Source organism: Coregonus clupeaformis, chromosome 24, assembly GCF_020615455.1.
Source record: "Coregonus clupeaformis isolate EN_2021a chromosome 24, ASM2061545v1, whole genome shotgun sequence".
Taxonomy (NCBI): Eukaryota; Metazoa; Chordata; class Actinopteri; order Salmoniformes; family Salmonidae; genus Coregonus; species Coregonus clupeaformis.
Window position 1 is genome coordinate 11,013,673 of NC_059215.1, and position 21,193 is coordinate 11,034,865.

The 21,193-nt window shown below is 43.1% G+C and overlaps 1 protein-coding gene across 2 annotated transcripts; it reads left to right on the forward strand.

The window, feature by feature from the left end:
* The first annotated feature begins 27 nt into the window (after nucleotides 1-27).
* Nucleotides 28-13,864, forward strand: LOC121538053 (tyrosine-protein phosphatase non-receptor type 1). 2 transcript variants are annotated; one of them, XR_005995172.2, is made up of 10 exons: nucleotides 28-459; nucleotides 1,420-1,510; nucleotides 4,570-4,670; nucleotides 6,393-6,491; nucleotides 6,736-6,873; nucleotides 10,415-10,624; nucleotides 10,816-10,977; nucleotides 11,334-11,494; nucleotides 11,602-13,225; nucleotides 13,367-13,864. XR_005995172.2 is itself a non-coding variant. In XM_041845799.2 (9 exons), the coding sequence occupies exons 1-9, from the start codon at nucleotides 403-405 to the stop codon at nucleotides 11,921-11,923; spliced, it is 1,341 nt and encodes a 446-aa protein (XP_041701733.1). In that variant the 5' UTR covers nucleotides 28-402; the 3' UTR covers nucleotides 11,924-13,864. The 2 variants fall into 2 exon arrangements, 1 of the variants encoding a protein (XP_041701733.1); XM_041845799.2 differs by having other exon boundaries at nucleotides 11,602-13,864.
* Nucleotides 13,865-21,193: the final 7,329 nt, after the last annotated feature.

Genomic DNA, 21,193 nt, shown 5'->3' on the forward strand with positions numbered 1-21,193 from the left:
GATTACTACATGTGCTTAATATAGCCTAGGCTACGTCACTTTTGTTTTGAGGCGATTTTGCCATGGGCTTTGAACGGGGCATCTGGTTCACGCCCGGATTCTAAAACGAATGCAATCACTTTTCACCCGGTGCTTCCTCCGGGGTAACTCGGGCCAGATCATCGAATCCCCTCAAGGACAGTCTTGATAAAGAGGAGCGTAACCGGGGTTGTAACGGCGTGTATCCGGTAAGACCAGGCCGAGAGAGACGACAGTAATAGTACTCTATGTAGCTAGCTACTGAAAAATAAAGAACATTATAGAAAGAGTTGTCGACTTTGTTGGACAACGTCTCAAATTTGCTAAACCTTTACAAATAGAATACAACTGGTCGTCGGGAAAAGGGGCGGCTGTAGCACGGCAATGGAAGCCGAGTTTCGGGGAATCGATGAACCCGGGAGTTGGAACGCCATTTACCAGGTAATGTTAGGTTCGTCTTGAAAAATCAAGGTGGATTTGAAGTTTCGAGTTCTGTTTGGTGAGTAGGCTAGATGTAACCTTTTATGGGCCTACAACTACTTTTATTACACGTGTCTCGTGGTTACAAAGTATTCTTTCTGGTTTATTGGGTAACAATTATGAAATAGCTAGCTAGGCTACCCTGTTCTGATTTTGTTGTAATTACCAACTTCCACGGCGCTGTCCGATGTGAAGCCTTCTACAAAACCCCACTGTTTCGAAAGATACATTTGTAACATCGAGTAGGCTATAGCGACTGTTACATTTGTAACGTTTACCTGCACGTGGTAGATGCATTGTAGCAGATTAGTGTCACATTGAGTGTCATTGATAGCTGAATGTGGACAGATTCCACCCTACTTACTCCATGCCACAATTCAGACATGATCATGCATGTTATTCGAAAAAGGGGAAAACTACAATTGCAATCACATTTAACTATCTATCTAACGCATCTATTAACCTCTTAGAATACTCTGGATTACAGACAAGCCCTAAAGGTGGCTGTGGCCATATGTGTCATATCTGAGTGAGGCGATGGGGACAATTATTTATTAGTGTCAGCCTAATTTGTCAAACTGCAGACATGTGGTTTAGGAAAATATCCTTTAGATCGCATATTTACTGTAGCTATCCCAAGTCTCCTGTTATTGTGTTGTAAAGCATGACCCTAGCTTTAGGAAATTGTATGTTCACCTCCAGAAACATCCAGTCACAATGGATAAACACAACATAAGTCTGCACCATAGTACATTCTCATTAAGACTCAGCTAGGGTTGAAACTGGTTGTAATAGACTGAGCACTATTGGGAGAATACTAGTGAGAAAGCAACCATAGGAACAACCATTTGCCTCCCAAAACAAATATAACTCACAAGGTAAGAAATGTTAGTACGTTTATTAAATTTTTTTTGCTCACAGGAAATCCGTCAGCAATCAAGTGAGCTGCCCTGCAAACTTGCTAAATTACCTGAAAACAAAACTCGGAATCGCTACAGAGATGTCAGCCCATGTAAGTTTTGTTCTCTTGATGCCATCTAGTTCAAGAATGGGCAACTTTGATGGGGTGGGGGCCACAAAAAAGAGAAGATTTAGCAGTTTTACATGTTATTTCCTGCAATTCTATACAGTTTGCCATAGGCTGGAGAGAAATGCTTTCCGTTTTTATAGTGCCTTCGGAAAGTATTGACACCCCTTGACTTTAAACTGGTATTTATTGTCACTGGCCTACACACAATACCCCATGTCAAAGTGGAATTATGTTAAAAATGAAAAGCTAAAATGTCTAAGTATTCATCCCCTTTGTTATGGCAAGCCTAAATAAGTTCAGGAGTAAGAATGTGCTTAAGTTGCATGGACTCGCACTGTGCAATAAGTGTTTAACATGATTTTTGAATGACTACCTCATCTCTGTATCCCACACATACAATTATCTGTGAGGTCGAGCAGTGAATTTCAAACAGATTCAACCAGAAATTCCAGGGAGGTTTTCCAACGCCTCGCAAAGTAGGGCACCTATCGGTAGATGGATATTCAATGTTTGCTTTTTTAAAATTTTTTTACCCATTTGAGCATGGTGAAGTGATACATTACACTTTGGATGGTGTATCAATACACCCAGTCACTACAAAGATACAGGCGTCCTTCCTAACTCAGTTGCCTGAATGGAAGGAAATCGTTCAGGGATTTAACCATGAGGCCAATGGCGATTTAATTTTAAACGGTTAAGAGTTAAATGGCTGTGATAGAACTGAGGATGGATCAACAACATTATATTACTCCACAATACTAACCTAATTGACAGTGAAAAGGAAGACTGTACAGAATACAAATATTCCAAAACATGAATCCTGTTTTCAATAAGGCACTAAAGTAAAACTGCAAAAAATATAGCAAAGAAATGTAACTATGTCCTGAATGCAAACCTTATGTTTGGGGCAAAGCCAACACATCACTGAGTACCACTTCATATTTTCAAGAATGGTGATGGCTGCATCATGTTATGGGTATGCTTGTCTTCGGCAAGGACTAGGGAGGCAAAATCCTAGAGGAAAACCTGGTTGTCTGCTTTCCAACAGACCCTGGGAGACAAATTCACCTTTCAGCAGTACAATAACCTAAAACACAAGGCCAGATATACACTGACTATTATTGAGTAGCACCCCCCTCCTTTTGCCCTCAGAATAGCCTCAATTCGGCATTGACTCTCTACAAGGTGTCAAAAGTGTTCCACAGGGATGCTGACCCATGTTGACTCCAATGCTTCCCACAGTTGTGTCAAGTGGGCTGGATGTCCTTTGGTTGGTGGACCATTCTTGATACACAAAGGAAACGGCTGAGTGTGAAGAACCCAGCAGCGTTGCAGTTCTTGACACAAACTGGTGCGCCTGGCACCTATTACCATACCCTATTCAAAGGCACTTACATTTGTTGTCTTTCTCATTCACCCTCTGAATGGGACACACACAATCAGTGTTTCAATGTCTCAAGGCTTAAAAATCCTTCTTTAACCTGTCTCCTCCCCTTCATCTACACTGACTTGAAGTGGATTTAACAAGTGACATCATTAAGGGATCGGGTCTGTCTGTCATGGAAAGAGCAGGTGTTCTTAATGTATTGTGTACACTAGTTGCTTACCAAGACAACATTTGAATGTTCCGGAGTGGCCTAGTCAGTTTCGACTTGTATCGGCTTGAAAATCTGAGGACTTGAAGTTGGCTGTCTAGCCATGATCAACAACCAACTTCAGAGCTTGAAGAATTTAAAAAAGAATTGAGCAAATCTTTGCACACCTAGATTGTACAATCTCTTCGACTTAACCAGAAAGACTCAGCTGTAATCGCTGCCAAAGGTGATTCTAACATGTATTGACTCAGGGGGTTGAATACTTATCTAAACAAAATATATTAGTGTTATTTCTTTAAACAAATGTTAGAATCTTTCTTCCACTTTGACATTAGAGTATTTTGTGTAGATTGTTGACAAAAATGACAAATCAATTTTAATCCCACTTTGTAACACAAAAAAATGTGGTAAAAGTTAAGGTATGAATACTTTCTGAAGGTATGAATAAGAGATCTGAGTGGGCGTGATTAACAAAATCAATAGGTGCCACCCGGTCGGTAATTCCACCATGATTACTACAAATTTAGAAAGCTGTCCGCTAGACTAATTTACAAATGAATGAATAAATGTTAGCTGCTGATGCACAACCAAATTTGAAAATTGCCCTTAGTTTATTCTACTATTCTCAACAGTAAGTTGAGACCCTGACTGACTTGATCCACAGGCCTACAAAAGGGGGGACACGGCGATCTAGTTAGAGTACTGAGCTGCTGCGATTCCTCGGTCTAGGTAGACAGAAGCATAACATAAGGTGACAAAATTACAATAACAGGCTCAAACATTGGGTATAGTTGATGCATCATGCAGGATAGCTTTTGATACCAGTGCAATTTGCGAAATAATCACTGTTCTTGTATTTGGGTGCTATATACTGTGACTGAACCTGTGTTAAACTGTAGTCTATGAAACATGTATGGTAATGGATGTATCTTTCAAGGACTGATGCCTCACAAGTAGTTCAACAGATCAAGCTTTTACAGTTGTCATGTCTTTTTTTAGTCTTCCGTCATGGTAACTAGACAGAGCAAAGCTGTTGTGGTTTCCTCTTTACACAAAGATGCAAAAAGTGAACCTAAACCCTATGGGACAGATCGGTCACATGTCAACCAGGGTGTCAATATGTTCTTGTTTCCTGATTTGATGTAAAGTGAACAGCAGCCATTCAAAATACTTGAAGTATTTACTTTAGTACCATTCCAACTCTTTTGATTTAGTTGAGGAGAAATGGCCTAGATAGTATTTCCTGTTTAGTTGAGTGGATTATAATATAAGAGAAGAAATAAACACTGCTGTCTTTCAGTCACAGATGGATCTATTGGATGCACTGTACAGCTGCACCAAAGGTCTCTTGGGAATTTCATCTCTAAACACAAGTCCCTTGGGATACCACAAAATTGCAAAGTTGGAAGTGTTTTCTTTTCATCAGCCTTCTTTCATTCTCTGCAGTTGACCACAGCAGAATCCGCCTGCAACTGGGTACGAACGACTACATTAACGCAAGCCTGATTTCTGTAGAAGAGGCACAGAGAAGCTACATTCTTACTCAGGTTTGTAATCTGGTTTTTGTACTCTGGTTTATAAGGGATTTCTGAGAATAAATTGTCTAGATGTCAAGTGATTACAGCGATTTTACTTGGTTCAGAATGTCAGAGTTGCGCAAGGGCATCTCTCAGATTTGTCATGCTACCCTGGAAGAAATGTTTTATTACATTATCACATTGATTCTGTTTGAAGATACACACCCACTGAGGTTTCATTTTAGGCTAGTGAAGAAGTGGTACCTGACTTGAGTGCCATTTAATGAAATCTACAGTGCATTCAGAAAGTGTTCAGAACCCTCAACTTTTTCCACATTTTGTTACGTTACAGACTTATTCTAAAATTGATTACATTATTTTTCCCCCGGCAATCTACACACAATATCCCATAACGACAAAGCGAAAACAGGTTTTTAGAAATTTATTTACAAAAACTGAGCTTATTTACATAAGTATTCAGACCTTTTGCTATGAGACTTGAAATCATCCTGTTTCCATTGATAATCCTTGAGATGCTTCTACAACTTGATTGGAGTCCACCTGTGGTAAATTCAATTGATTGGACATGATTTGGAAAGGTGGGTGCCACGAAGACTCTTCCTAGAGCTGGCCGCTCGGCCAAACTGAGCAATCAGGGGAGAAGGGCCTTGGTCAGGAAGGTGACCAAGAACCCGATGGTCACTCTGACAGAGTTCCTCTGTGGAGATGGGAGAACCTTCCAGAAGGACAACCATCTCTGCAGCACTCCATTAATCAGGCCTTTATGGAAGAGTGGCCAGATGGAGCCACTCTTCAGTAAAAGGAACATGACAGCCCGCTTGGAGTTTGCCAAAAGGCACCTAAAGGACTCTCTGACCATGAGAAACAAGATTCTCTGGTCTGATGAAACCAAGATTGAACTCTTTGGCCTGAATGCCAAGCGTCACGTCTGGAGGAAACCTGGCACCATCCCTACAGTGAAGCGTGGTGGCAGCATCCTGCTGTGGGGATGTTTTTCAATGGCAGGGACTGGGAGACTAGTCAGGATCAAGAGAAAGCTGAACGGAGCAAAGTACAGAGATCCTTGATGAAAACCTGCTCAGGACCTCAGACTGGGGCAAAGGTTCACCTTCCAACAGGACAACGACCCTAAGCACACAGCCAAGACAACGCAGGAGTGGCTTCGGGACAAGTCTCAATGTCCTTGAGTGGCCCAGCCAGAGCCCGGACTTGAACCTGATCGAACATCTCTGGAGAGACTCTCCCCATCCAACCTGACAGAGCTTGAGAGGATCTGCAGAGAAGAATGGGAGAAACTCCCCAAATACAGGTGTGCTAAAGTTTGTAGCGTCATACCCAAGAAGACTCGAGGCTGTAATCGCTGCCAAAGGTGCTTCAACAAAGTAGGGAGTAAAGTGTCTGAATACTGTCTAAGCCTGTTTTTGCTTTGTAAATATGGGGTGTTGTGTGTGTCGATTTTTTTTTTTTGGGTGGGGGGTGCAATTTAATTCGTTTTAGAATAAGGCTGTAATGTAACAAAGGGGAAAAAGTCAAGGGGTCTGAATACTTTCCGAATGCACTGTATATCAGAAGTTGGTAACACTTAATTTGATTCTTCACTGACATGCTCCTACGACTAGTGTAGCCTGTCGCATATATTACAGTGGGTGTGTTTTTAACTGTGCCTGAGACATAAAACCCTCCAGGAAAAGAGCTGTTTAACAATACCTCTCACTCTTCTTTCCTCCAAAGGGGCCCCTTCCAAACACATGTGGTCACTTCTGGGAGATGGTGTGGGAGCAGAGGACAATGGGAGTGGTGATGCTGAACCGTGTCATAGAGAAAGGATCTGTGAGGATTACCTTTTTTATTTAGTTTTTTTTAAAAATACGAGCCCCCCTCAAACCACTATGGACCTCCAGTTGCAGAGTACTGCTCTGTTTCCGGTGCAACATAGGGGCCCTGGACAGTGGCTTTATAGCTTGTTCACATAAGGGCCTTTCCTCATCCTATTTCAAAATATAAACATTATACTTATTCAGTGTAAACATCCCAGTCAAATGTATGCACTCCTGAAACTTCTGACAATTTTCAGGTGAAGTGTGCCCAGTACTGGCCGCCTAGAGAGGCGAGGGAGGCGGTCTTTGAAGACACACATTTCAAGCTAACACTTGTTTCAGAAGACATCAAATCCTACTACACTGTCCGTCAGCTGGAGCTAGAAAATCTGTCGGTAAGATTAGTCTTCCTTCGTTGTGCAATCTTCTGTTCTCACAAGATCCTATTATAATCTTAAATTAGATACTAAGGCATAAAATCAAACCTTGAACAAATGGTTACACTTCCTGTTACAGTGCCCTTTTCACTGATCTACACTATATACAGAAGTATGTGGACACCCCTTCAAATTAGTAGATTCGGCTATTTCAGCCACACCCGTTGCTGAGCACAAGGCCATGCAATCTCCATAGACAAACATTGGCAGTAGAATGGCCTTACTGAAGCGCTCATTGACTTTCAACGTGGCACCGTCATAGGATGCCACCTTTCCAACAAGTCAGTTCGTCAAATTTCTGCCCTGCTAGAGCTACCCCGGTCAACTGTATGTGCTGTTATTTTGAAGTGTTACGGTTTAGGAGCAACAGCGGCTCAGCCGCGAAGTGGTAGGCCACAAGCTCACGGAATGGGACCGCTGAAGCGTGCAGCGAGGAAAATCGTCTGTCCTCCAGTTAACACTCACTACCGAGTTCCAAACTGCCTCTGGAAGCAACGTCAGTGCAATAACTGTTCGGCGGGAGCTTCATGAAATGGTTTTCCATGGCTGAGCAGCCGCACAAAAGCCTATGATCACAATGCCAAGTGTCAGCTGGAGTGGTGTTAAGCTTGTCGCCATTGGACTCTGGAGAAGTGGAAACGCGTTCTCTGTAGTGAAGAATCACGCTTCACCATCTGGCAGGCAGTCTGACCGATGAATCTGGGTTTGGCAGATGTCAGTACGCTACCTGCCCCAATGCATAGTGCCAACTGTAAAGTCTGGGGGAGGAATAATGGTCTGGGGCTGTTTTTCATGGTTCGATCTAGGCCCCTTAGTTCCAGTGAAGGGAAATCTTAATGCTACAGCATACAATGACATTCTAGACGATTCTGTGCTTCCAACTTTGTGGCAACAGTTTGGGGAAATACCTTCCCTGTTTCAGCATGACAATGCCCCCGTGCACAAAGCGAGGTCCATACATAAATATTTTGTCCAGATCGGTGTGGAAGAACTTGACTGGCCTGCACAGAGCCCTGACCTCAACCCCATCGAACACCTTTGGGATGAATTAGAACGCCAACTGCGGGCCTAATCACCCAACATCCGTGCCCGACCTTGCTCTAATACTCTTGTGGCTGAAAGGAAGCAAGTCCCTGCAGCAATGTTCCAACATCTAGTGGAAAGCCTTCCCAGAAGAGTGGAGGCTGTTTATAGCCGCAAAGGGGGACCAACTCCATATTAATGCCCATGATTTTGGACTGAGATGTTCGATGCGCAGGTGTCCACATACTTTTGGTCATGTGTATATTTAAGTTTTAAAATGCCAGAGAAGCCGGTGTTTGGAGGATATATTGGCATCGATGTTCGTCTCGGGCCGGCAAACCGTGCCAATATATCCTCAACACCGGATACGGGTTACCAACATATTCAGAATGATTTTCATTAATATTATTTTGATTAATTTATTCATACTATTTCATTCTTCCACAAGAGAGAAACTCAGCAAAAAAATAAACGTCCCTTTTTCAGGACCCTGTCTTTCAAAGATAATTTGTAAAAATCTAAAATAACTTAGCAGATCTTCATTGTAAAGGCTTTAGACACTTTCCCATGCTTGTTCAATGAACCATAAACAATTAATGAACATGCACCTGTGGAACGGTCTTAAATACACTAACCGCTTACAGATGGTAGGCAATTAAGGTCACAGTTACTTAGGACACTAAAGAGGCCTTTCTACTGACTCTGGAAAAACACCAAAAGAAAGATACCCAGGGTCCCTGCTCATCTGCGTGAACGTGCCTTAGGCATGCTGCAAGGAGGCATGAGGACTGCAGATGTGGCCAGGGCAATAAATTGCAATGTCCATACTGTGAGATGCCTAAGACAGTGCTACAGGGAGACAGGACGGACAGCTGATTGTCCTCGCAGTGGCAGACCACGTGTAACAACACCTGCACAGGATCGGTACATCCGAACATCACACCTGTGTGACAGGTACAGGATGGCAATAACACCTGGCCGAGTTACACCAGGAACGCACAATATAATAAATAAATAATCCCTCCATCAGTGCTCAGACTGTCCACAATAGGCTGGACTGAGTGCTTGTAGGCCTGTTGTAAGGCAGGTTCTCACCAGACATCACCGGCAACAATGTCGCCTATGGGCACAAACCCACCGTCGCTGGACCAGACAGGACTGGCAAACAGTGCTCTTCACTGACGAGTCGCGGTTTTGTCTCACCGGGGTGATGGTCGGATTCACGTTTATCGTCAAGGGAATGAGCGTTACACCGAGGCCTGTACTCTGGAGCGGGATCGATTTGAAGGTGGAGGGTCCGTCATGGTCTGGGACAGTGTCACAGCATCATCGGACTGAGCTTGTCATTGCAGGCAATCTCAACGCTGTGCGTTACAGGGAAGACATCCTCCCACCTCATGTGGTACCCTTCCTGCAGGCTCATCCTGACATGACCCTCCAGCATGACAATGCCGCTAGCCATACTGCTCGTTCTGTGTGCGATTTCCTGCAAGACCGAAATGTCAGTGTTCTGCCATGGCCAGCGACGAGCCTGGATCTCAATCCCATTGAGCACGTCTGGGACCTGTTGGATCGGCGGGTGCTGGGTAGGGCCATTCCCCCCAGAAATGTCTGGGAACTTCGCCTGGCATAACTTTTGCTCTCACTAGGATACTGTTCAGAGGAGCTAGCCAACTACGCAGCTAACACAATCACAAACTGAAGCTGGAAAGACTGCATTTTGTTTAGTTTGACTGGTTTTTCTATTGACATTTTATTTTGTATATTCATAAAAATGCTGATTCATGATTTTGACTGGCTGCGAAAAGCTGCCTGCCTGTCTCGTCCCGACTCCTGACACGTTCATTACTAAGGGACAGCTGGAGATCAAATTTTAATGTTGCAAATGTCAGACAGACAGCCAGGTTTATACACATTTCTGCTGTTGAAAACCAAATGATTTTCTTAAATAAATGGGAGATAATGTTTAGACGCTTTTTACAATAGAGATCAAGTTCATAAATTGCCTGGCAGGGCTGATGAGACCGTGGATTGCACATTGAGATGGAACAGTGACTAGGCATTTCAAAGTCATAACCTTAGCCGGTGTTAACTTGCGAAATAGACACCGGCAGTTTTAACCAGTAAGCATCCAGGATTATTCCCACCCATTTGTATAAATACCCATATTCATTATAAGAGGAGTGCACTGTAGTTATTTATTATCATTACTATCAGCAGAGATCCAGGCTATTCCTAGAAATCCTCTACACTGCTTTGAAGCAGCTTCGGTGGGTTTGACGTCCTTCTACAAGCAACTGAACTCAGGCCTATCATGTTCCAAAGTCATTTATAACATGATTCCTAGAAGCTTGTCTGAGATTCTTAAAGTTGTTATTGACTTCTGTTCATACTAGTGGTGGTGGGGGCAATACAGTAATCGATATCTCTACTCTATTTTATGCGTAGTCTGTTCTTTTTGTCCCCATTTCTACAGACTCTGGAAACTAGAGAGATCCTACATTTTCACTACACCACCTGGCCTGACTTTGGGGTGCCCGAGTCTCCAGCTTCCTTCCTTAACTTCCTGTTCAAGGTGCGGGAGTCTGGGTGCCTCAACTCTGACCAGGGGCCTGTGGTGGTGCACTGCAGCGCAGGCATCGGACGATCAGGAACCTTCTGTCTCGTTGACACCTGCCTCTTACTGGTCAGTACTGCATTGGGAATCCCATTCGAAATGTAAAACTTTATTCCTCCCACAAGGGGGAATTGTGCAAATGTGGTATTGAGCATGAGTTGTGCAGACACATTTCCAATGGCTTTATGAAGAATCATGACTTCATGTTAAGTGATTGTCAGCCTACCCATTGAAACTTGCTGTGAAATATCTTTTTGCAGATGTCCATGCGCAAGGACCCGTCGTCTGTGCACATTCGTGACGTGCTGCTGGAGATGCGACGCTATCGGATGGGCCTGATTCAAACAGCTGACCAACTCAGATTTTCCTACCTCGCTGTTATTGAAGGTGCCAGGTGCATCATGGGAGATGCATCATTGCAGGTAAGTTGAATCTCTTTTAGTTTCTGCCATGAACCAAAGTGCTGTAGTAGGTCATGCACGCACATACAAATTGGGTCTCTGGTGTCTCTAAAATGTCTTTGCCTTGTGTAGGTTTATTTATTTTTTTCAGGAAGAACTCGTTGGCCACTTTTTATACTTGTCCTCTAATGAATAATTTAAAGTAGGCCAATTGGGTCAACTGTTTTATTTGAAAGGTTTGGATTTGCGAAGCTCTAACTAGATGCAGATGTCTCCTCATAATGTATGGAGAAAGGTCATATATATATTCTCTTCTCTGTAAAAGCCTATTAATGTTTAAATAATACCCACATCAATCCATAAATGTTTACGTTAAGGAGTCGTGGAAAGAGCTCTCCAACGAAGAGGACGTTCCTCCAGAGTTCACCCCTCCCCCGCCCCGTCCCCGTCCTCCAGGTCCATCTGTCAACGGCACGGTTGAACCCATCTCATTCTTTCCTGAGATTGTTGTTGCACAGAATGATTCCCACACTCGCAGGTAAATAAGGCCAGCTCAATTAGATTTCTAGCAGTCTAGACTTCCTACATGCAATATTTAATATCACTCTTCATTCTTCTCCCCCTGGAATATCTCTCCCATTGCAGTGCCCCATCAGAGACTGCACTGCGATGGAGGGGAGGTAGTGAAGGCGCTACCGCCCAGTCTCCGTCTCCCACTGTATCCGCTGATCAACCTGATGGCCAGGCGGGAAGCAAAGAACCAGCTCCCAAAGCTTCTACGAAACCCCACCGGCTGTATGAGACAGAAACACAACAGGGGTTGAACCAGGACCAGGCAGCAGAGCAGGCAGCGGGAGACGTTAGCCCTGAGGCTCTGGGGGCCTGGACCCCCCTGCTGGCCAATGTATGCCTCTGCACGGCCCTGGCCCTGGGTGCTTATGTCTGTTACCGGGCCTGTTTCCACTGATCTCCTCTACCCTCCTCCCTCTCTTGCTCCTCCCTTTCTCTTGTCTGTTTTTTTGCAGGGTGAATTAGGCTGGCCAGCCGGCTCTCTCTGCCTATGGTTTTACTCTGCTGGCTGGGCAAGTGGATAGTTTGGACTTCAGAAAATCGATTTGATTCAGACTCGCTTGTTTTCTTTATAAATGCAGACAGGGGTATGTGAGTGTGGGAGGAAGGGACTGCCCCCTTCCCTTGTCACCTACCGTAGCTCTCGTATGAACTGTCAGTTTGGACGCTCAGGGCCTCAATTTTCAGGTATCCCATCCCAAATACAGGTGTTGATTGTCAAAACAAATGAGTAAACACATGTTTCTGACCGTCAGTAAAGGAAGGTGTGCGTTTGTTCCTGTGTTCCGTGAGTACTAGTGGTCCACCCTACCTAGACACATGCACCCTCTAGTCAGTTACCAAATAACACGCAAATGTGTTCTTCCATTTCAGCCTTTGCAAAAAAAATCAGTTGGCTATTCACCTTTCTCTCCCAAATAGTCCTTTACAGCTGTTCAGGAGGAGTTAGTGCTTGGTTTGTGGCAACCCTGCAGTGCCAACATAATGAATTGCAGCAGAGACGTTAGTGAAAAAACAACCAAACCTGAGATGATGGGGCAGTATTATACCCAGGAGTAAGCTGAGGCTAGGGGGTGGCCACCATCCAAGGGGGACACTGCACTCCACTCCTTCCACTGGATGAGGGATGCATGCAGTGGGATATTTACAGGCCATAGGAGAGCTCCCTACCACTGCCCTGTTTAGGGCTTTTTGGCTAAAGCTACAGGAGGCACACTGTACGTGTGTTAAGTGTTATCTGAGCTTTCTACTGATGCATGATTTCTATCTGCTGTCTTAGTGGGAAATGTCACAAGCAAATAAGTTATATTTGAAATATATTCTAGATTGTTTCCTGGTTCTTGACCCTGACCCCCACCACGTATTAATTTCTAACTTTACATTTAAACAGGAGTGTCTAGTTGATAATGTGCTTTGAATGGAAGTGCCGCACGCATGTATCAAGCTGTTTTTTTTTGTTGCCTAGTTTGAGGTGTTGCGTTCATATTTAGCCTGTTTCAAAAAGTGTACAAATGTCATATTTATCTATCTTCTGGCTAAAGTCTTCTATAAAGAAGTCTCCAATGATTTTGCAACAATTTGTTTAACCTATTAGATATACAGTATCATTCAGGGATAGTGACTTCTTGCGGTCCCCACATTGGATGAACAATGCAGAGGCTTTTCATGCTAAAGAAACAAACTGGGAGAAATGCATCAGGTGAGCATTGCATAGTTATTAAATGTGTCTAGAGCAGGCATCTGAACACAGGAGGCTGCATTAACGCACACAAATGCCAGCTCAGCCTACTGTATGGAGACACAGGCAGCAGCTAACCCTCATCTGCCTTTATTTTCCCAGCCTCTGAACGATAAACCCATCCTGCCTGTCTGGACAGGGAGCCTGGGATCTCAAACCAATTAACAAACACCAGCACAGGGATTAAAATGCTGTAATGATGATCAGCTATGGCCTGGGCTGTCAGTTTTAGTTAACTTCTTCCACATAGACGTCCTGCAGTTGTGAATAAACAAGTTTTTCATGAGATTAGTTCAGCTGCTAGCATTCAGTTTACCTTAGTGACTCAAAGAACTATGTATATCCTGAGTCAAACGGCTGTAACTTTTCTCTAGAATGTATGAAGTCCTACCCACGGACGTGCCCTCTTGATACTTTTTTCAGATCAGGTTTCATTGTGCTGACTTTTTTTATGCATTTGCAAGTAATGATGAACTCACAGTACCTACCTGGGCAGCTTTGTTTGCCCAGACGTCCGTTTTTCTGTACTTATGCTCACCATTTTGTATTTTATTTACATCCATTGTAGTCCTTTTTTAATAAAAACAAATATACTGCTGATTTGTTATGGTTTTTAATCTGAGTCATGTTTAATATTTTATTGTATCAGACAGAATTCTGAACAAAGGCTGTTTTTTTTCCGACCTGAAGATCACTGACGTCATTTGACCTAATTTTTCCGAGTTCCCAGTTGTCTTGAACGCACCATCAATATTTTGTATGAGATTGAATGATGATCATATTTGTCACTAATTTGAAAAGGACATTACAAGAGTTGGTTTCAAGACAACTGAAATCGGAAAAATACGAGGTTAAATTATGACGTCGGTATTCTTCAGGTCGGAGCTAGAATTCAGAGTTGGATTACCGTTCAAAACGATTTTTCCCATTCGGAGCTGTTTTATTCCGAGTTCCCAGTTGGTTTGAACGTGGCAAATATCCTACCTCAGAATGGTAATTGAAGCTATGCTCAGTCATACAAAGGGAGTGGACTGATGCACAGAAGATGTTACATCTCTGAGCTGCTGCTTCTCCCACGAAGACCACGATGTACCAATAGCCTTGATAGGGTGAGCTAACCCTCTCTGTCCCTCAGACATTAAGCAGCTGAATCTGTAGGATATAAAGTGTCCAGCATACAGCTAAACGACCTATTGCATGACATTTGTGTACTAATTCGATTTAAACGACTCATTACATTTTAGTCACTTAGCAGACGCTCTTATCCAGAGCGACTTAGTTAGTGCATACATTTTTCATACTGGCCCCCCGTGGGAAACGAACCCACAACCCTGGCTTTGCAAGCGCCATGCTCTACCAACTGAGCTACAGGGGACTCCTCAAATGTATTTGTAACATGCTTCGTAAGGAACAGCTGTAGACTAAAAGGCGCTACATGGTCAATATGATGTTTGCAGTGGCCATAGAGCATTTACTGCGGTGTGGCCTCTATAGAAATTAGAGCAAACATACTTTTTGCGCTTCGTGGAGCAGAGCTGTTGTCAAGGAAGTGAGTTTGTTTTTTATACAGGACCCCGCCCTCACATACTGTCAACCAATCATGTCAATGCGGAGCTATATGGCGCCCTCGGCATTGTTACAAAATTTGAGCGGCGCACAGCAATGCGGAATGGAGCTTGAGTTGGCCTCTGCATGCCTTTGGAGGCTCCGCGATTGCGTCACACCCGAGATACAAAGCCTCTGATTACATTTCGGATCAAGCATAAGTTGGCTTTAACAGTGAAACGCTTACTTATAGGTCATTTTCCAGCAATACTGAGTTACAGATAAAGATAACTTGACCATTGACCGGTAAAGCTGACCTGACAAAATAGATTCCATTTTCATTGACAAATAAATGTTTTCATTTTATATCTATTATTCACTGTGATGAACTTGGTAGGCTATGTGTCTATTAACCATACTGTGCAAGACCAGTGTTTTGAAGTTGCCACAAGGGGGCTCTTTAGAACACACAAACAGCTCAGGTTTCAACGGTTTCCTTGTGTCATCATACAAGCTTATGACTCACATACCTGGGCACATAGTGTACAGTATAACCCACACTTTGCTGTTTTCCGTAATTGTACTCATCAATAATGATCTGTCTCCATATATGTATCCTTTTTTTTAAACCACTGTTATGGATCTGACTCATGTTCAGAATCTTATTCTCAGGCTGAGCTCTGAACAGATAATACATTTATTGTGTCAACAATTAGTGTTTCTGTATTTTCCCCTTTCTCCATTAGGATACATATTGGCAAAGCATTTTTATTTGTACAAGGATACATCTACAGTTATTAGATTGCATTAAATTGGCTTTTCAAATCAAATGTTATTCGTCACATGCTTCTTAAACAACAGGCGAAGACTAACAGTGAAATGCTTACTTGCGGGCCCTTACCAACAATGCAGAGAGAAAGAAAATAGAGAAATAATAGAAAAGTACACAGAGAGTAAAGATAACTTGGCTATATACATGGTGCACAAGTACAGAGTCGATGTGCAGGGGTATGAGGTCATTTAGATACAGTGGGGAGAACAAGTATTTGATACACTGCCGATTTTGCAGGTTTTCCTACTTACAAAGCATGTAGAGGTCTGTAAATGTTATCATAGGTACACTTCCACTGTGAGAGACGGAATCTAAAACAAAAATCCAGAAAATCACATTGTATGATTTTTAAGTAATTAATTTGCATTTTATTGCATGACATAAGTATTTGATACATCAGAAAAGCAGAACTTAATATTTGGTACAGAAACCTTTGTTTGCAATTACAGAGATCATACGTTTCCTGTAGGTCTTGACCAGGTTTGCACACACTGCAGCAGGGATTTTGGCCCACTCCTCCATACAGACCTTCTCCAGATCCTTCAGGTTTCGGGGCTGTCGCTGGGAAATACGAACTTTCAGCTCCCTCCAAAGATTTTCTATTGGGTTCAGGTCTGGAGACTGGCTAGGCCACTCCAGGACCTTGAGATGCTTCTTACGGAGCCACTCCTGAGTTGCCCTGGCTGTGTGTTTCGGGTCGTTGTCATGCTGGAAGACCCAGCCACGACCCATCTTCAATGCTCTTACTGAGGGAAGGAGGTTGTTGGCCAAGATCTCGCGATACATGGCCCATCCATCCTCCCCTCAACACGGTGCAGTCGTCCTGTCCCCTTTGCAGAAAAACATCCCCAAAGAATGATTTTCCACCTCCATGCTTCACGGTTGGGATGGTGTTCTTGGGGTTGTACTCATCCTTCTTCTTCCTCCAAACATGGCGAGTTGAGTTTAGACCAAAAATCTCTATTTTTGTCTCATCAGACCACATGACCTTCTCCCATTCCTCTTCTGGATCATCCAGATGGTCATTGGCAAACTTCAGACGGGCCTGGACATGCGCTGGCTTGAGCAGGGGGACCTTGCGTGGGCTGCAGGATTTTAATCCATGACGGCGTAATGTGTTACTAATGGTTTTCTTTGAGACTGTGGTCCCAGCTCTCTTCAGGTCATTGACCAGGTCCTGCCGTGTAGTTCTGGGCTGATCCTTCACTTCCTCATGATCATTGATGCCCCACGAAGTGTGACCTTGCATGGAGCCCCAGACCTAGGGTGATTGACCGTCATCTTGAACTTCTTCCATTTTCTAATAATTGCGCCAACAGTTGTTGCCTTCTCACCAAGCTGCTTGCCTATTGCCCTGTAGCCCATCCCAGCCATGTGCAGGTCTACAATTTTATCCCTGATGTCCTTACACAGCTCTCTGGTCTTGGCCAGTGTGGAGAGGTTGGACTCTGTTTGATTGAGTGTGTGGACAGGTGTCTTTTATACAGGTAATGAGTTCAAACAGGTGCAGTTAATACAGGTAATGAGTGGAGAACAGGAGGGCTTCTTAAAGAAAAACTAACAGGGCTGTGAGAGCCGGAATTCTTACTGTTTGGTAGGTGATCAAATACTTATGTCATGCAATAAAATGCAAATTAATTACTTTAAAATCATACAATGTGATTTTCTGGATTTTTGTTTTAGATTCCGTCTCTCACAGTTGAAGTGTACCTATGATAAAAATTACAGACCTCTACATGCTTTGTAACTAGGAAAACCTGCAAAATCGGCAGTGTATCAAATACTTGTTCTCCCAACTGTGTGTACAGTGGGGAAAAAAAGTATTTAGTCAGCCACCAATTGTGCAAGTTCTCCCACTTAAAAAGATGAGAGAGGCCTGTAATTTTCATCATAGGTACACGTCAACTATGACAGACAAATTTAGAAAAAAAATCCAGAAAATCACATTGTAGGATTTTTAATGAATTTATTTGCAAATTATGGTGGAAAATAAGTATTTGGTCACCTACAAACAAGCAAGATTTCTGGCTCTCACAGACCTGTAACTTCTTCTTTAAGAGGCTCCTCTGTCCTCCACTCGTTACCTGTATTAATGGCACCTGTTTGAACTTGTTATCAGTATAAAAGACACCTGTCCACAACCTCAAACAGTCACACTTTAAACTCTACTATGGCCAAGACCAAAGAGCTTTCAAAGGGCACCAGAAACTAAATTGTAGACCTGCACCAGGCTGGGAAGACTGAATCTGCAATGGGTAAGCAGCTTGGTTTGAAGAAATCAACTGTGGGAGCAATTATTAGGAAATGGAAGACATACAAGACCACTGATAATCTCCCTCGATCTGGGGCTCCACGCAAGATCTCACCCCGTGGGGTCAAAATGATCACAAGAACGGTGAGCAAAAATCCCAGAACCACACGGGGGGACCTAGTGAATGACCTGCAGAGAGCTGGGACCAAAGTAACAAAGCCTACCATCAGTAACACACTACGCCGCCAGGGACTCAAATCCTGCAGTGCCAGACGTGTCCCCCTGCTTAAGCCAGTACATGTCCAGGCCCGTCTGAAGTTTGCTATAGAGTGCATTTGGATGATCCAGAAGAGGATTGGGAGAATGTCATATGGTCAGATGAAACCAAAATATAACTTTTTGGTAAAAACTCAACTCGTCGTGTTTGGAGGACAAAGAATGCTGAGTTTCATCCAAAGAACACCATACCTACTGTGAAGCATGGGGGTGGAAACATCATGCTTTGGGGCTGTTTTTCTGCAAAGGGACCAGGACGACTGATCCGTGTAAAGGAAAGAATGAATGGGGCCATGTATCGTGAGATTTTGAGTGAAAACCTCCTTCCATCAGCAAGGGCATTGAAGATGAAACGTGGCTGGGTCTTTCAGCATGACAATGATCCCAAACACACCGCACGGGCAACGAAGGAGTGGCTTCGTAAGAAGCATTTCAAGGTCCTGGAGTGGCCTAGCCAGTCTCCAGATCTCAACCCCATAGAAAATCTTTGGAGGGAATTGAAAGTCCATGTTGCCCAGCGACAGCCCCAAAACATCACTGCTCTAGAGGAGATCTGCATGGAGGAATGGGCCAATATACCAGCAACAGTGTGTGAAAACCTTGTGAAGACTTACAGAAAACGTTTGACCTATGTCATTGCCAACAAAGGGTATATAACAAAGTATTGAGAAACTTTTGTTATTGACCAAATACTTATTTTCCACCATAATTTGCAAATAAATTCATTAAAAATCCTACAATGTGATTTTCTGGATTTTTTTTCCTCATTTTGTCTGTCATAGTTGACGTGTACCTATGATGAAAATTACAGGCCTCTCTCATCTTTTTAAGTGGGAGAACTTGCACAATTGGTGGCTGACTAAATACTTTTTTTCCCCCACTGTACATATAACTATGAATAAAGTGACTAGGCAACAGGATAGATAATAAACAGTAGCAGCAGTGAATGTGATGTCACAAAAAGGTTTGTGCAAATAGAATCACTACAGATATTCTGGGTAGCTGTTTGGGGTCCTGTTCAGGGTCCTGTTGGTTCCAGACTTGGTGCATCAGTACCGCTTACCATGCGGTAGCATAGAGAACAGTCTATGACTTGAGTGGCTGGAGTCTTAGAAAATTTTTAGGGCCTTCCTCTGACACCTGGTATAGAGGTCCTCGATGGCATGGAGCTTAGCCGCAGTGATGTACTGAGCCGTACGCACTACCCTCTGTAATGCATTGCGGTCGGATGCCAAGCAGTTGCCATACCAAGCGGTGATGCAGCTGTAAAACGTTTTGAGGATCTGAGGGCCCATGACAAATCTTTTCAGCCTCCTGAGGGGAATACTTTAAAAGTATTCGCAGAAATAAATGTAATGGTAATCCCTGCTTCGATATTGTATTAGGTCCAGAGTACCCTAATACAAAAAAAAACGGTACTGCGTACGCATGTAAAGTAACATTATACACATTATCATGACAGCAGTAACATTGCCACACTGTACCACAACCATTCACCTTATGCCATATCATTTCCTGTAAGTCATCTTTTGTCTGAAAACAACTCTCAAATTGAAAGGAGATATTCAGGAGTGTTATTTATGTCTTCTAGTTAAGTGAAGCAGTGTGAACAATGATCAGATTGATAAGTACTCAGCTCACTGTCTGTTATTCCATTTAACCATCAGTTCAGTCCTTGGTTATATAAATGTTGTACAGAGGCATAGGAGACTGGAAGGAGCGAGACTGCCTCTTTAAGTGTTGAATCTGTGATTGTACAGGTTTATTTTATAGTTATTTGCCACTATTGTTCAGCTTGTGCAACCTCCAAATGGAGCAAACATTCAAGCTAATAAAGGCTATGGATAAAGGCTTGTGCGGCCTTCTGTAGTCCATCTAAAATGCAAACCATGGATTGGGGTTCTTCATGGTTATACACAACTGTTGTGGTTTATCATTAGGGACAGTGAGAGCGGAGGTATAATATCTGTAAATGCTTCAGTTCTGTTGTATCAGGGGAGTAATACATGCTTCACAGGAATACAACTAAACAATGAGTAATAGTAGCACTCCCAAACCACACAGCTCTGCTGACGTCAAGGGACAGGATGGAACAGGCTGCACCGATCTGCATTGGAAAAAGTACTGCCAAGGTGAGGCCAGAGACAGGAAGTGGTCTTAAAGGCATAGCTGCTCTATTCAGAACAAACTGTACTCTGCAAAAAGTTTACACTCATGTGAACTGGACATGTATTTTTACATATCAAAACTCCCCCTGAGACACCCTCGGAGAGTGAGGTTTTATGGTGCTACTGATGATGCTGTTGAGAATGATGATGATAAAAGAAGCACAGTTTATGCGATAGTATATCATTCTGATCCTATGATTGTCTACCTAATAATTAATAAATAAAGTTTTCTAGTTTTTGCATATATTCATGGTCTGTGATTGCTGTGAACAAATGTTGCTGAATGTTTAGTATTTATTAGGTCATTTGATTGGTCAATGTAGGCATAATCTTCATAATACAGACTTTCTGTGACAAAATAGGATGAAAGGGATTAATTACATTGTTCATTTAATTGACATTTATAGGCCTAGCTATTGGTTCTTCACTTAGCCTCTTCTGCTGAACCTGTGACTCCACTATCAGTACTTATCGGAAAGGGAGTCAACCCTGCCCTACAGGCTCTTCCAATGTGTGTCCTGGGTTTAGTCATTAACCTGGAACTTCCCAATAGCCAGCCGGCCCTGAGAGAATAAAAAAGGAGGATCTTTCTTATACTGTGGATTACTTTCTCGAAGCCAAGTGGGGTTCTGAAAATTCCAGAAACCAAACCCATCTGAGAAATGTGACTTGTGGGAGCTTGAGTCATCAGAACAGACACATTTGTCTTGTCACGTACTTACACAGTAGTATCTGGTGGTCATGCATGCAGGTCATGCAGCTTGCATGTCACATAATACCTCCATCAGATGTTTTTCACTGAATTAATGATCAATTCACTTTCATTATCTATCCATCTGAGAACATTATGTCCTTGG